The sequence below is a fragment of the Elaeis guineensis genome, chromosome 15 (genome assembly GCF_000442705.2).
Source record: "Elaeis guineensis isolate ETL-2024a chromosome 15, EG11, whole genome shotgun sequence".
In the NCBI taxonomy this organism is placed as follows: domain Eukaryota; kingdom Viridiplantae; phylum Streptophyta; class Magnoliopsida; order Arecales; family Arecaceae; genus Elaeis; species Elaeis guineensis.
In genome coordinates this window covers 64215059-64228642 of record NC_026007.2, presented here as the reverse complement: position 1 = coordinate 64228642, position 13584 = coordinate 64215059, and the positions used below count along the sequence as shown (strand labels likewise).

The 13584-nt window shown below is 36.0% G+C and overlaps 1 protein-coding gene across 3 annotated transcripts; it reads right to left on the bottom strand.

Annotated features, from left to right (window-relative positions):
* Positions 1-2896: 2896 nt before the first annotated feature.
* LOC105058236 (bZIP transcription factor 46) lies at positions 2897-11725 on the bottom strand. Of its 3 annotated transcripts, none has more exons than XM_010941111.4 (5): positions 11579-11725; positions 10051-11155; positions 9177-9248; positions 8471-8500; positions 2897-3421 (listed from the first exon to the last, which is right to left on the bottom strand). In XM_010941111.4, the coding sequence occupies exons 2-5, from the start codon at positions 11104-11106 to the stop codon at positions 3416-3418; spliced, it is 1164 nt and encodes a 387-aa protein (XP_010939413.1). In that variant the 5' UTR covers positions 11107-11155; positions 11579-11725; the 3' UTR covers positions 2897-3415. The 3 variants fall into 3 exon arrangements, with proteins under 3 accessions (XP_010939413.1, XP_010939411.1, XP_010939412.1); XM_010941109.4 differs by having other exon boundaries at positions 2963-3366; XM_010941110.4 differs by having other exon boundaries at positions 2963-3366; positions 10051-11135.
* Positions 11726-13584: the final 1859 nt, after the last annotated feature.

The following is a 13584-nucleotide window of genomic DNA, read 5'->3' as shown; positions in this document are numbered from 1 at the left end:
TTATTCTTGATATATAGAATAACAGAGCATTAATTGCACCTTATTGTCGATGGAATAGTAGATTTCTAACTAAACAGAAATATGAAATAATAAGGATGAATAGATATTCTCTGAAAATTCGCACTCCTACTTCAGAAATAAGAAAAAAATATTCAAACACTACTTAAGTGTCATAATATATTTATATTTTATAATATATATTAAATAATATATATTTATATTTATATTTATATTTATATTTAACAAGTTAAAGCTATATAACATTAAATTTTAATAGTTGGGGAGTGGTGATGGGACTTCTTCGCGATTGCTTCCTTGGGAATAAATTTTGTTTTTGGAAACGTGACTAATTTTGCTTGCAGTTTCAATTGCAAGAGTTGAACCTCCTTAGTAGTTCAAATACAGCTTGTCATTGCAATTGTGTATGCCCAAAGAAATATTCTGGATGCATGTAATTCGATTGCGTGCACTCAAATAGTTTGAATGTATGCAATTCAATTGCAGCATTTGCAACAACAAACTGTGCAATTACATATAAACTGATAGCCCCTTAGCAGTTTCATTAAAAAAAATAGCCCTCTAGCAAAAATAAAACAATTGTATATTTAAATAGGTTGAAATAACTCCCAATAGAAAGCTATTTCATTGGATGTAACTGGATAACCTGAATGCCCCAGTTATTGCAACGGCTTGTTTATAGATGTTTGGCTACTCGTAGGCCACTCTAATTACAGGTAACTGAATTATAATTATCAAAAATTCTGCTGCAAAAAAAAAAAAAATGTTATATAATGAAAATTGAAAATTGGCTGCAACATTTTTGCAGCCTTCATTTGCAGTTTTGAATGGGAGTATTTTCAACCTATCAGACTATAATCACCTCACCCCTCGATCATATTATATTAATATATTAACAATTATAATAATATCAATTTGCTGTGATTAACACCTTTCTTCCAGTATTGTATAATACAACATCTTTGCAATTGTCAATTATATGCAAATACTCGAAAACAGCTTTTCCAAGTTGCAACTGAATAAATACAAGTAGTTCTTAATCTCACTTATAATTAAGCTTAGATCTATCTACCAAATAGAAAACAGTCATTTAAAACCCAAAGCTTGTTTAAATTGAAAATTGCTACTTTTATCCTCGGTTTAATATGAAAGATGGATTGAAAGAATGATGGATTTTTCTTTCATCCCCTCACATGTTTGGTAAAATATAAAAGAATGGATAAAAATAATTATCTCCTCTATTTAGTATAAGAGAAATTAGAGGAATAATGAATGATATTTGTGCAATATTTTTACTAAACTATCATTTGATAAAAATATTATGATTATCAATTTATAACACTTATTTATAGTAAAGAAATGAAAAATATATAAACCTATAATCTTTATGATCTATAATTATATAAAAAATCATATAAATATTTAATTAATATATAATTTTATAAATTAATTATACAAATAAATAATTAAATTTTAATTTAATTTAAATAGTTGATTAATATTATATAAATAGTTAATTAAAAATAATAAATATAAATAAAAAAATAGAAGATAATTTAATTATTTAATTATAATTATACGAATTATATATTTAAATATTAATAATGTATATAAAAATATATATAAATAATATGAATGAAAAGATGAAGAAGTATTATAATTTTATTAAAAAAATTAATAAGAGATAATTTTATCAATATAAAAATCTATCTTTCAATACTCCATCCATCTTTCCTTCGTCTTCCCAATTTGAAAGAATGCAAATTGATAGGTCAAGATGAATAGACAATTTTTTTTTTTTCATCTATTTTTTCTGTAACTTTTTAAACCAAACGATAAATAAAAACAATCCATCCTTTCAATCCCATCCACCCTCCCTCTCATGACCCCAACCAATTACAAAATAAAATTTGATGGTGGATAGGTATATTATTTCTTGCGCATAGAAGTGAGGAAGATCATGACGCCTCAAGACCTGAGTAAAATATGGAGACACCTAACTGTAGTTGTCATTGGTGATGACTCCCTCTGACCGAAAGCAATGGCAAGTTGGCAACCCACGTAGGGCAGCAAATGAATTTGCTACGTATGAGCAACTTGGACTTGTAATTTGAAAAATAAAAAAGCACAAAGTATCAACTTATTCTCTCAAGTTCAACTCCAGGTCAGCCAAAGTTGGACCTTCTGTGTCCTTTTGGCGTGCAGCCGGCCACTTGGATCCTGGTGACACCCACAAATCCTCCATCATAACAGCCTTGAACGTAAAGATCACATCATCAGATATGATGATGGCTTTCACAAACGTAACTTAAGATCAAGAGGCATCAATCAAATCCTATGAAAGCAGCGAGGCGAGCGGTGGGGGCATGGTTCCTGTTAGGAGCCAACCAAATGACTATAACAAGAGACTCATTGGCATTCCCATTCTAGAATCCAACTCCCCCAAGCTAAATATACCCTGGATTCACTCTTCCAACAATTTCCACCACACAAAAACAAAATAGGAAACATAAAAATATACATATTAAATAAATTGAAAAATACCAGAGAGCAATGAAAGTAAGCATCTATTGTTCCACAGTGCAAATGCAGAATCTTCACATTCTCAGAACCAGAGTCAACCAGCAAGTACTGAGGCATCCACATTAATCGCAGCAACAACAACAACAACAACAAAATCTCCCAAGCAGGAATGCAAATGAGGCTTCAACAATCGTCACCTGTCTAGATTCTCGACACATTTGCAGTGACTGAAGGCTAGTTCTCCAAATACAACAGAGTTTGAGAAGAGAACAAAGGCCTCTACGAGTAGATGCTTCAATATAAAGATATCAATGTAGTAATATAGATAAATCACCCAAAGGAACACAACATCAAATGGAAATAAAAAAGTGTGAAAACCTTCTCTAGGAAGCAAAGGAGCCAACAAATAATCTGCAAGCTGTGGAATCGATGACTTACATGCTCATGTAGACATCAGATTGTGCCCATTACAAGGATTAAAGAACCAGCGCAATGGGCATTTTATAGGTGAGAGATCCACATGACAGTTAGTCCTAAATACTAGAATGACCGTCAACTATATCATGTTCAGGACGAGAACAGAGATCATAAGAAACAAGCAAACCAACACAGATGGAAGCTCAATCTACAAAATAGAACTCTTGATTCTTAATTTACAACAGGGGAAGGAATTTCCTACCATATATACAACTATCGTTAAGCTAAATATGATATATCCCGCTTGGATCTGGCCATCCATGCTACCTCAATTTACCATGGACCTGTTTGTGTCCTTCTCAAGCATCGTTTCTTAGGTCCATTCTGCTGATTGATTATCTCCAAGACCTGTTTGCACCAATTTGATCTCTCTTAGGTACAAGGATCAATTCAACAGCTATTGCTACAAAAGGGCAACTATACAGTCAACAAAGAGAAAGAAAACACAATAAAACAAGAAACAGGATATGAATTGCAGAGGATAAGAGTGGGCAAAAGAAAATCTCCCTTTATATATGTACAAAAGCAATGTGATATAAGAGATCCTTTCTGAATTATACTTACCCAGACAATAATGCAAGTAGATTTCCTAAACAGTGTGGCGTAATATGGCACACAATTATTAAGCATTATCTGTTTCCTTAAAAGAGTAAACAAACAAAAAACCTATCGTATGTACTTTGTATAACATGATTCGCAAACCTTCAATCATTTCAGGAGATACTTTATTCCACAAAACATATAAGCAGTCTAGAATACGGAGCAAAACCAGCGTAAGTTGGATTAGGAGACGATAAGATTGGAGGAAGTTTAATAGCCGCAATAACGGAATTAGGGTGAATGGTAATTGAATTAGATGCAAGGATCAAACCCGAACAGAATATTACAGAAATTCTCAGCTTTCCAACTATTTGCTATAAATGGATGGGGGAAAAAGGTCGTTTACCTGTTTCATCCCTATCTCACGCAGTTTCTAATGATAATCAAACTTTCATCATATTTAGTTGAAGCCAAATAATCCCTTTCTTTATACAATTGAAAGCACGGACATAAAAGAGACAAGTTTGGCTTCATTATTTTATACTAAGGTTCAGTTTGGTATGTAAGTCGAACCGGTCCCAACTGAGCAAAATTGTACCATACCACCCAATGCCACCTAAAACCAGATGCATACAGTACCGTGCTGACCCATACCACCTGATTTCAAATGGTATCATGACAAAATGTTAGAAACAAAACATTGGGTGCTATCTCGATATAGCGTGTATATCATATGGTATCGACCATACAAAATCAATAACATACTGATATGGTACCATACGAAATCAGTAACATACTGATATGGTACCCGGTACTGAGATTAAGGACCTTGTTTTACTCATTCAAACATTTGTCCTGAGCAAATTAAGTTCTAGCCAAGATCTATTCTTGCTTCTTAAGAAAGAAGCCAATGACATGACAGGAGCTGAAGTTCAAATTTAAATTAAACAAACCCCAGTCAAATCAAAGATTTTTTTTTCCCCCTGAAAAACACTAATGCTATTGAATGCTTGATACCACACCAATTGAAAAGCTAGGCACAGATGAAAACATTGAATTATCCTAAAATCTGTGTCTTTGTTTGTTCACTTTGATAAAGATATTCTAGTTCAGCTTTATAGATTTTTGTATTCCAATTTAAATTTATAATGCATCCCTATGATGTGGCAGCTAGGTTAAACAATATGGTGATTGATTCTATATAAATCTTAGTCTAAAGTCAGGTATGGGTGGTGGTAGAAAAATCTTTGATGCACTAGTTTTGTCAACATGTTGACATGTAATACCCAAAGACCTTTACAGTTCATAATCTAACCACGATAGACACCAGACACTTAAATAGCACTAAATTAGACACAAGCCACTTAGAGGTTCTTGTCCATATGCATCGACACCTAAATTATATTGATATCAAATTCCATGTTGAGAAGAACACCAAAGTTCACTCCCAAATTTTCATCAACATCCATTTCTACTTAACATCTAGATAACATAGGTCATCAGACACCAATTCATGGTGGCATGGTGAATGCAATTAGCTGCCAGAAAACAAGGCTTGGGTCAGGTCAATTATGGACCCCAAATAGGCTGATGATCCAAAAGTAGGGGCCTGATGTTTGCTGCTCCAAGCAAGAATGCAATAGGGGCAGAGTTGTCTGTTTATTCTTACAACTTAGTTGAGAGAAATCAAAATGCTCCAACCAGTTATCCTGTGAATAATATCTTCTTTTTTCCCCAATATATAGCCAGACTTTTTGAAATATTAATTTACATTTATTGATTAGTTGAATATGACCTAAATAGACTAGGGCAATATGGTTTGGACAAAATTGGTTCAGCAGGGGTCTGGTCTGCTGCTGTAGAAGAGACTCAATTGTTCAAAATGAGACAAAAGGGTACAGATCCTTATCCTTTTCCCTCCTGTCCTAAGTTGATTTCGATTCTTTTTCTCCTCTCATTAGCCTTTCTAGAAAATTGCAGATCCGTGTAGAGCTATGAAATAAACCTGGTCACCATAGCCTTGTTCTTTAGCAGCATTAGAAATATTCCTTATAAATGTCTTACCCCTTTATTACTTGAGATTCAGCCCTAAAACTGGAAACCTGTCATTAGCCCCAACTCAGAACGTTTCTGAAAAATAGTACCCTAAAAAACATGGAAACCTCCATCATCCTTCAAGAAAACCATAATATAATGGCAACTGCCGAATATTTTTAACCTAAGTCTTCAAATCATTTTCTGCATCCTGGGAATAATGCAGTTAATTTGTCCATATCTGAATCACAAAATAACAAGCCACAAAAACCCAAATAACCATCCAATGTCAAATCCTTTAGCATTTCCATCACGTTATGCATATCTCCATCATTCATTGCAAAATCATGTGGTTGTGCATCTTCTGCAATCCCATGTAAAATTCAAACTGCGAAAGATTCACACATCATCAACAGTTTGTCAAGAAGTCATGTGTCTTCAGATCTTCTAAATCCTTTTAAGTCCACAGAACTGTTGCATACGAGATGGATATGTAAAGCACCATATTTCTGACAAGCATCTTTTACCGACTTAACAACATTCATGAGCACTGCAACACACCAACTCTGTCAATGTATTGAGAACTACTGTTCACCTAATGCTTTCTTTATGAAAAATAAAACTAGATCAAAGATGAATTTCTTAGTGCATTTTCAACACGTTTAAAGCTCGTAACCTTTTCAGCCAATAGATAAATTTATCAGTCGACTATAAACTCTGATTAACTATTATCCACTGCAGCAATAGATATGCAATAACATGTCATCTTCCTTCTATCCTAGGTTCCAGGCTCATCAACACTGCACCAGCATTCTAGTCAATGCACGGAATGTAATGCTGGAAGTACTGATATTCCGAGAGCCATATCTATGTGAGCATTCACAATTTGACTGTCTTCTTATTTGTTCTTTTTTCTTTTCTTTTTTAGGGTGGGGTGAAGGGGAAAGAGAAAGTGCCCAATAAAATATTGAGAACAACAAAGCAAAATAAGTTTTAAGGGAATAAATACAAAAACATAATAATAACTAGAACTTGGAATATCTTTTAATATATTTAAACTTATTTCAATTTTATTTCTGGCACAACACTCGATACTCACTCCTTATGTCTTGTTTTCCGGAAGAAACTAATCTGAATGTGATGCTTTCAATAATATCATGTGAAAATTGAATGTTACCTTGTACAAGAATTTTTACCTCTTTTGCATAGCCTAGCCTAACTCCTAATTCCCAAGCACGCCTCTTTCTTGTTTTTCTGGGAAAGATGGAAACATCTAGAGACATGCTTTGGAAAGAGACAGATTCTCTCTCCATAATCATCAAATGACTGACTTTCTCGTCACTGTTTAAACAATTAAAACCAATAAAACCTAAGCTTCTTGATCAGAAACATGATACACTGGTGGCACAGTCACCTAACTTCAAAACCATAGTGCAAATCTCAACATCGATATTTTTTGGGTAAAAACCTAAGTTTAAATGCTAGAAGAATGCATCTGAGGTCCATAGAATCCATAACTGTACCATGATAAGAAAGGTAATAGAAAGCTTGAATTGTTGTATTAAACCGTACGACCCAATATAGGGCACACTGTACCATACCAGGTAGAGTACTGAGATGTACCGAGTGTCAGTACTAAGGTATATACCACACCGAAACTTAGTATGGGGCTTACCAATTGGTTACTAACATGGAATCCACTACCAAGACTAGATATGTTAGAAGAAAGCATTCACAAACTGTTTCTTCTTTCTCAATGTTCAAATGATGTTTCATGAATTTTGAATGAAACACACAACATTTAAACCATAAATGAGAAAGCGATCTATTGCAGCAATCGATCAGCAAATAATGATGACAAATGACAGATCATTCAAACTAGCACCAGTAAAGGAGGAGAAAAAGGGATGAGCAAGATGAATCATGACACTCCATGTACCCACAATCTATTAGAGTAGTTATCTGCAAAGTCAAACACAGATTTCTTAAACTTTGATAGGTTAGACATGTGATTTTCTTCTTCAAATAGCCAAATGTTTTTCAATGAATAATTTTATGAAGTGTCAAATCTCAAACTTTATCTTCACAAAGTGCCAATTTACCAAAACTATTCAACCAAAGCAAATTGGCCCAGCTTGCTTTTGGAATTACTAGGGTAACTGTCAAAAGCAAAGCCATTAGTAGATCTATTATTCATGAGAAAGAAGTATTTGATGGATGGTTGCTTTCTCATCAACCAACATAGGAAATGTTTGGAGAGATTTTTTTTTTTTTTTTGGCAATGCCGAATAGAAAATCAAGATGGGTATATTCACTAATGGTAAGAGTGTCTCAAACGGGTAAGCCTCCCAGACTCATGCAATCATCTCGCAGCATTAATGCATTTGCATTAATATCATTGAAAATTGATAGTTAGCTTGACTTATAATGGTATAATCCAACCCAGAGACTCAAGAAAATAATATACTAGTAGCAAAATTAAATGACTGTCTAAGACAAAATAATATAATACTAGCTACTAAAGTAGTTGTGCAAGTTGCCCATTGATCATTTGAAAGAAACATATCAAAATAATAATAACCAAGGTACACCATAACATACCAAATCAGACAGCATGGGGCAATATTATACCAAACCGGTTGGATATTGATACGCGGTATGAGGGCGTATCGATACTCAATATGCCAAACTAGCCCCCATACTAGGCGTACCGACACAATAACCAGGTGGCACCAGTATAGGGCACAATACCGAGACGGCGTACCTTAGCAATAACTAGATAAATTTTCCAAGTTACTAGAACCAATTGGTAAAAAGGCACTAGCTTCTCTATAAGAAATGAGCAAATAGTTGCTACAAAATGAGTAGAACAAGTTACCTGATTTTTCTGCATCTCCATCATCTCCTCCTGCAAATATTGAAAAATATGAAGTTCCAACCTTCAGGTTCCAAATCTTAGACATTTAGCCAATAATAAAGGATTTGTATTTTAATGAAAAAAATAAAGCAAACAGCACAAGGATAATAACTTTTAATATCCTATTTTATTATTACTTGCTAAAATTCTCATGACTTGCATTAATTTCATCCAAATCACAATCAGTTTCCTGGATCATGTCAATCACCCCAAATCTCCAATTCCTAATGAAGTATGAAATTGAACTCTCACAATTAACTACATCTTTCATCTATTTATTATGGATGGCACAAAACATGTTTCTCTCTCGCTACACAACAAGCATTCAGGTGGAGACAAAATTATGGCTGTACAAATGAAATGTCAATTTGGTTTATATCGTAAATGTATTTGGGAATTATACTCACAAAGAGATTTGGGTGGAATGAAATTAAGAAGAGCAGCTCTCGCAATATCAAGGCAAAGAGATTTTTGGGGGAGTCTTGAAAGTTTATTAGGGATTTCAACATCAGCATGTAATAAATGCTATAACAATTGATAACAAGATACTGAGATGTTCATTATCATAACCCAACTAGTAACGGATTGGTGAAAAGCACATATTGATTCTTTGCATGAACTAATATACTTGAAAATATAAGTTAAAAATTGATTAAACAAAAGGTACCTGTTTTTTCTGCAAGTCCTGGTTTTGTGCTTTAAGTTTTGCTACTTCAGCTTCCAACTCCATGGTATAGGCCTGAACCAAATCAAAACAGAATCGAAGACAAAATCTTAATATCAGAGTTAGAATACTAAACAACATAAGGGTTCAGATACCATCTACTTTGATAATAATTAATTAACCAGGAATTTTCTCCATGTTATATTCAGAATCAGAGTAGTAGTATACCTGTATATCACATGGAAGCACCATTACCATGTTCTTGAAAATGCATCACAGATTATGATTAAAAAACTGAAAAAGCAGCTCTTATAATTATGCCGACATAATTTTGGGTCATTGGGCCATCATATATGTCAACATTTGAATATTAAAGGGTAGTAAAATTGCAGCATGTTAACATGATAACAGCCATGTTGACTATAACCAACAGTTAGTTTACTAACTTTTTTCAAGCAATCTTTTAATCAGAAGAGGGGAAAACTGCATCTCCCAGAGTTATTAAAACTTGAGATGAAGTACTAGTTTGTTATGAAAATAATGTCAATTAAGGTGAAATCAGAAAGAGTTAAAGTGATATGACATAAAAACATGTTTGAGTACGACTTCCTCTTACAATGGGTCATATTTTGGACTGAAAATGTGTAGAATATCGTTCACAGCTCAAAATTAAAAGCATCATCTCCTAAGACATTTAAAAAAATGATCTACAATTGCCATCACTACACTAGCAAAGCATGAATTTGTGCATTTCTTCATCCAACTTAAGCACATGGAAAACAGATAGAGAGGGAAAAAGAATCAAATAAGATAAGGAATCATGCAATAGATTCAAGCAGCACCTAAATGTGATAAAAGAGAGGAATAGAAAGATTACCTGCTTACGTGCACGAGATCTCGCAGCTGACTCCCTGTTCTTGATCATTCTCCTCTGCCTCCTCTCCACTACCTTCTCCACTGCCCCGCCGCCTTTCCTCCCCCTAAGCCCCCCACTGAGCACATACGGAACCGGCGACAAGGAAGACAGGTCCCCACCCTTGCCAAGCCCATTGGTGGACATCTGGTTCACCGGAGAACCCACCACCCCAACTGTGACACCACCTCCCCCCAAACCCACCACCCCGGGCATCAATCCATTGTTCACACCCTGATCTCCAAGCCCAACAATTCCAACCCCTCTCATCCCCTGCGGGTTCCCCAAATCAGCAGTATTACCTAGAGGCAGCGGAGCTGCATAAGGCCTCGTCCCAGTAGCTGGAATGCCTAAATTGGCACCGGAGCTGTTGGTAATTGTGTTTGTCACTACACACCCATTGCCGCGGCCCGTCTGAGAGAACCCCAGAGCAAGCCCGGTATTATTGTTTGAATTCGGCAACTCTCCGTAAAACACATTGCTGTTAGTGTTGTTGTTGGTGTTACTGCTATTACCGATTGGCCTCGGCGCCGCTGCCATGGCCATGTCCTCTCTAACCACTCCAGCCCTCACAAGGAATTCCTCGAGGGTCATCTCCCCGAGGGTTGGCTGCCGCTGCTGGTGGAGTTCGGTCCCGCTGCTCGACCCCAGGCCGCTCTCCCGGATAAGGTCCTTCCACACCTCGTCGACCGTCTTCTGGCTGAGGGTCCGGGGCAGAGTCAGCGAGCCCTGCCGCTGGAGGCCGATGCCGGCCCCGCTGCCGTCGAGGCCGCCGCCGCCGACGGCTCCGCCGGCGCCGCCGAGTGCTGTGGCCATGGCCTGGCTCTCCTCCGCCGTCCAGATGTTCTTGAGCAGCTCGTCCATGTTCATCGACCCGAAGTCCTTCCCCACGCCGCCGAGCGTGCTCTGAAACTCGTCGAACGTCAGCGAGTATACCGACGGCTGCCGCGCCAGCGGCAGCTGCGCCGGCGGCCGCCCGTCCTTCCCGTCCGACGATCCCATGTTCTTCAAATTCATCATCGATCTCCGTCCAGATTCCTTCCCTCCTCCTTACATACGCAACAACCAACTAATATCCATAAAAAAATCCACTCGATCACATCAAATTCCGCAAAAGCAAAATAAAATTAAGACCAGCAGAGCACAGGAATCTTTCCCCGGCTGCAAGATTAAGGTTTTTTTTTTTCTTTTTCCTGATGGAAACAAAGTTTCAGTTTTAAGAAACAGATTAATCATCATAACAACACCCTAACCCTAATCCATTTTAGGTGCTCATCGTACCTCTCCAAACGGAAAGCAAGGCAGAAGAAGATGACATTTTGAAACACGACATATCTTTGAAATATTAGCTAAAATTAACCAAGATGGTATTGAACTAAAATCTCGGACATCTTCGTTGCCATAAATAGTAAGAATCACTAATTTCCTACTAAAAATTTCGAAGATTTCATGTTCCCTATACCTATAGGAATCGAGAGAGAGAGAGAGAGACCTGTTTGTTTCGGGTTTAGTTGGGGCGTCCCTCTGCGCTGCCTTGGCTTCCCGTAATGCTGCGGATTGATCGCGGCACGGGGAAGGCCAGGTGTCGGGCGAGAGGGCAGCGATTTATGGGGGAGGCCAGTGCCCGAGTGACAATAGAATAATGGGGGCGTGGAACCGGAGCACCGAGACGTGGCGGCTTTAGAGAGCGCCAGCCCTCGTGATGTGACGGCCCCACCAATGGGAGCACGCTATATGGAACGATCTTGGCCGTCCGTATGGCGTCCCGACAAACTTGTTGGATGATCGGATTTCCACCCAGGCTTTTATTCGCACACGGAGGCAGGGTAGGGAACGCGCGGATGGCCATCCGTAGGGCAGTTTTTAACGGATGGAAAAACCGTAAGCGGACCTGAAACTGGATCCATAACCATATTTATTTTATTTAATAAATATAAAATATAAATATAGATATTAATTCGATGTAGAAATTTGTATTCATATTTATTTTAAATCATATCAATGTAAATTTTGCTGTCGGAAAATCAAAAATATTATTAAATATATAAAAAATCAAATTGAACATCTAATTAGATAATTATCTATTTATATACATATTTTTTAATAAATATAAATATTATTTAAATAGATCCGAACACCGTTGTTAGATCCACTCTAGCCCGTCCCTTTTTTTTTTTTTTTGTGGGGCGGGGGTGGGCCAAGAACCTCCTTCCAAGTAGTTGACAGGACTTTGTTTGAGATGACTTAATGCTTGGTCGGTGCTTACCCTACGGTGATTGGAAGGCAAGTGTTTTGGTGCGACCTGGACCTATCTTTTGGCTGATGAGCTCGGTTGAGTCCAAAGCACGGATGCTTGGCTCATTCCTTGACTGGTAAAATGCACGTGCATGCTATAGACTTGAATAAATCTCCACCCGCTACCACACGCAACACACACGAGACCTTTCTTGAAGCCTATAATCAAGATCATGTTTGTCTACAATAAGAGTTTATTGTAATGAGTTCTTTGCCGGACTCGGTCAACAAATTCTTCGGTTATAATCTTATGGATATGGCATTTATGTATCTTGCTTCCAATAATTTTTTTAAAACTAACTAATTACATATAATATTTGTGATAAGGTTATCCAGCACAAATCCAATGGGTATATATCAAATTGGTTAGCATTTTTTTTCGATAAAGATTTTTAAGTTACTAAGATAAGTATTATTGGAGTTTACCGTGATGCAACATATAACATGAGATTTAAAACTTGTTTGATTGATTGAAAGAAATTTTTTTTCATTGAAATATTTTTTTAAAAAAATTGATTCAAAAAAATATGATGTCTAGAAGAGTAGTTTTGACATATTTGATTAACTATGAAAAAGTGGTACACTCTAAAATATTTCATATTTGATTGAGCATCTATTTTTTTGAAAAAATTATAAAATATTTATTATATTTTTAATAAATAAAAAAATTATCACATTCTATTCATGATTTTAAGGATATTTAAAAAAAAATAAATTCCAAAAAGCCAAAAATCCAACTCACATATGGATGTTTATTTTCCATCAAATATGGGAAGTTATTTCCATGGAAATCTCACTTCCAATTTTTCTCCTTTATAAATTTGTTGCTTCATTTTTCTATTGACCACATTTTTCTCTTCCTATTTCCATCAATCAAATAAGTCCTTATAATTCTATTTTAAGTTTAGCTTAGTGTGGAGCAACGTGGCCAAAGCAGGCCAGAGTCTTTCTATATTCTATTTAAGGGTCACCTTCCATGAAACCAAAACTAAATGAAGGGTTTTACTTTATTGAAAAAAAAATCAAAGTTTATCTTTAAGTTTATGCAAACTTTCACTTGTGGTTCAACAAAAATTTCTACCACCAAAGTCACCCATTTGCGAAACAAAACTTTTAAAGAAATCATATCAGAAACTTCCATACTTTTAATTTAATATATATATATATATATGAAAATAAAAAATAAAAAAAATTATGTTATCA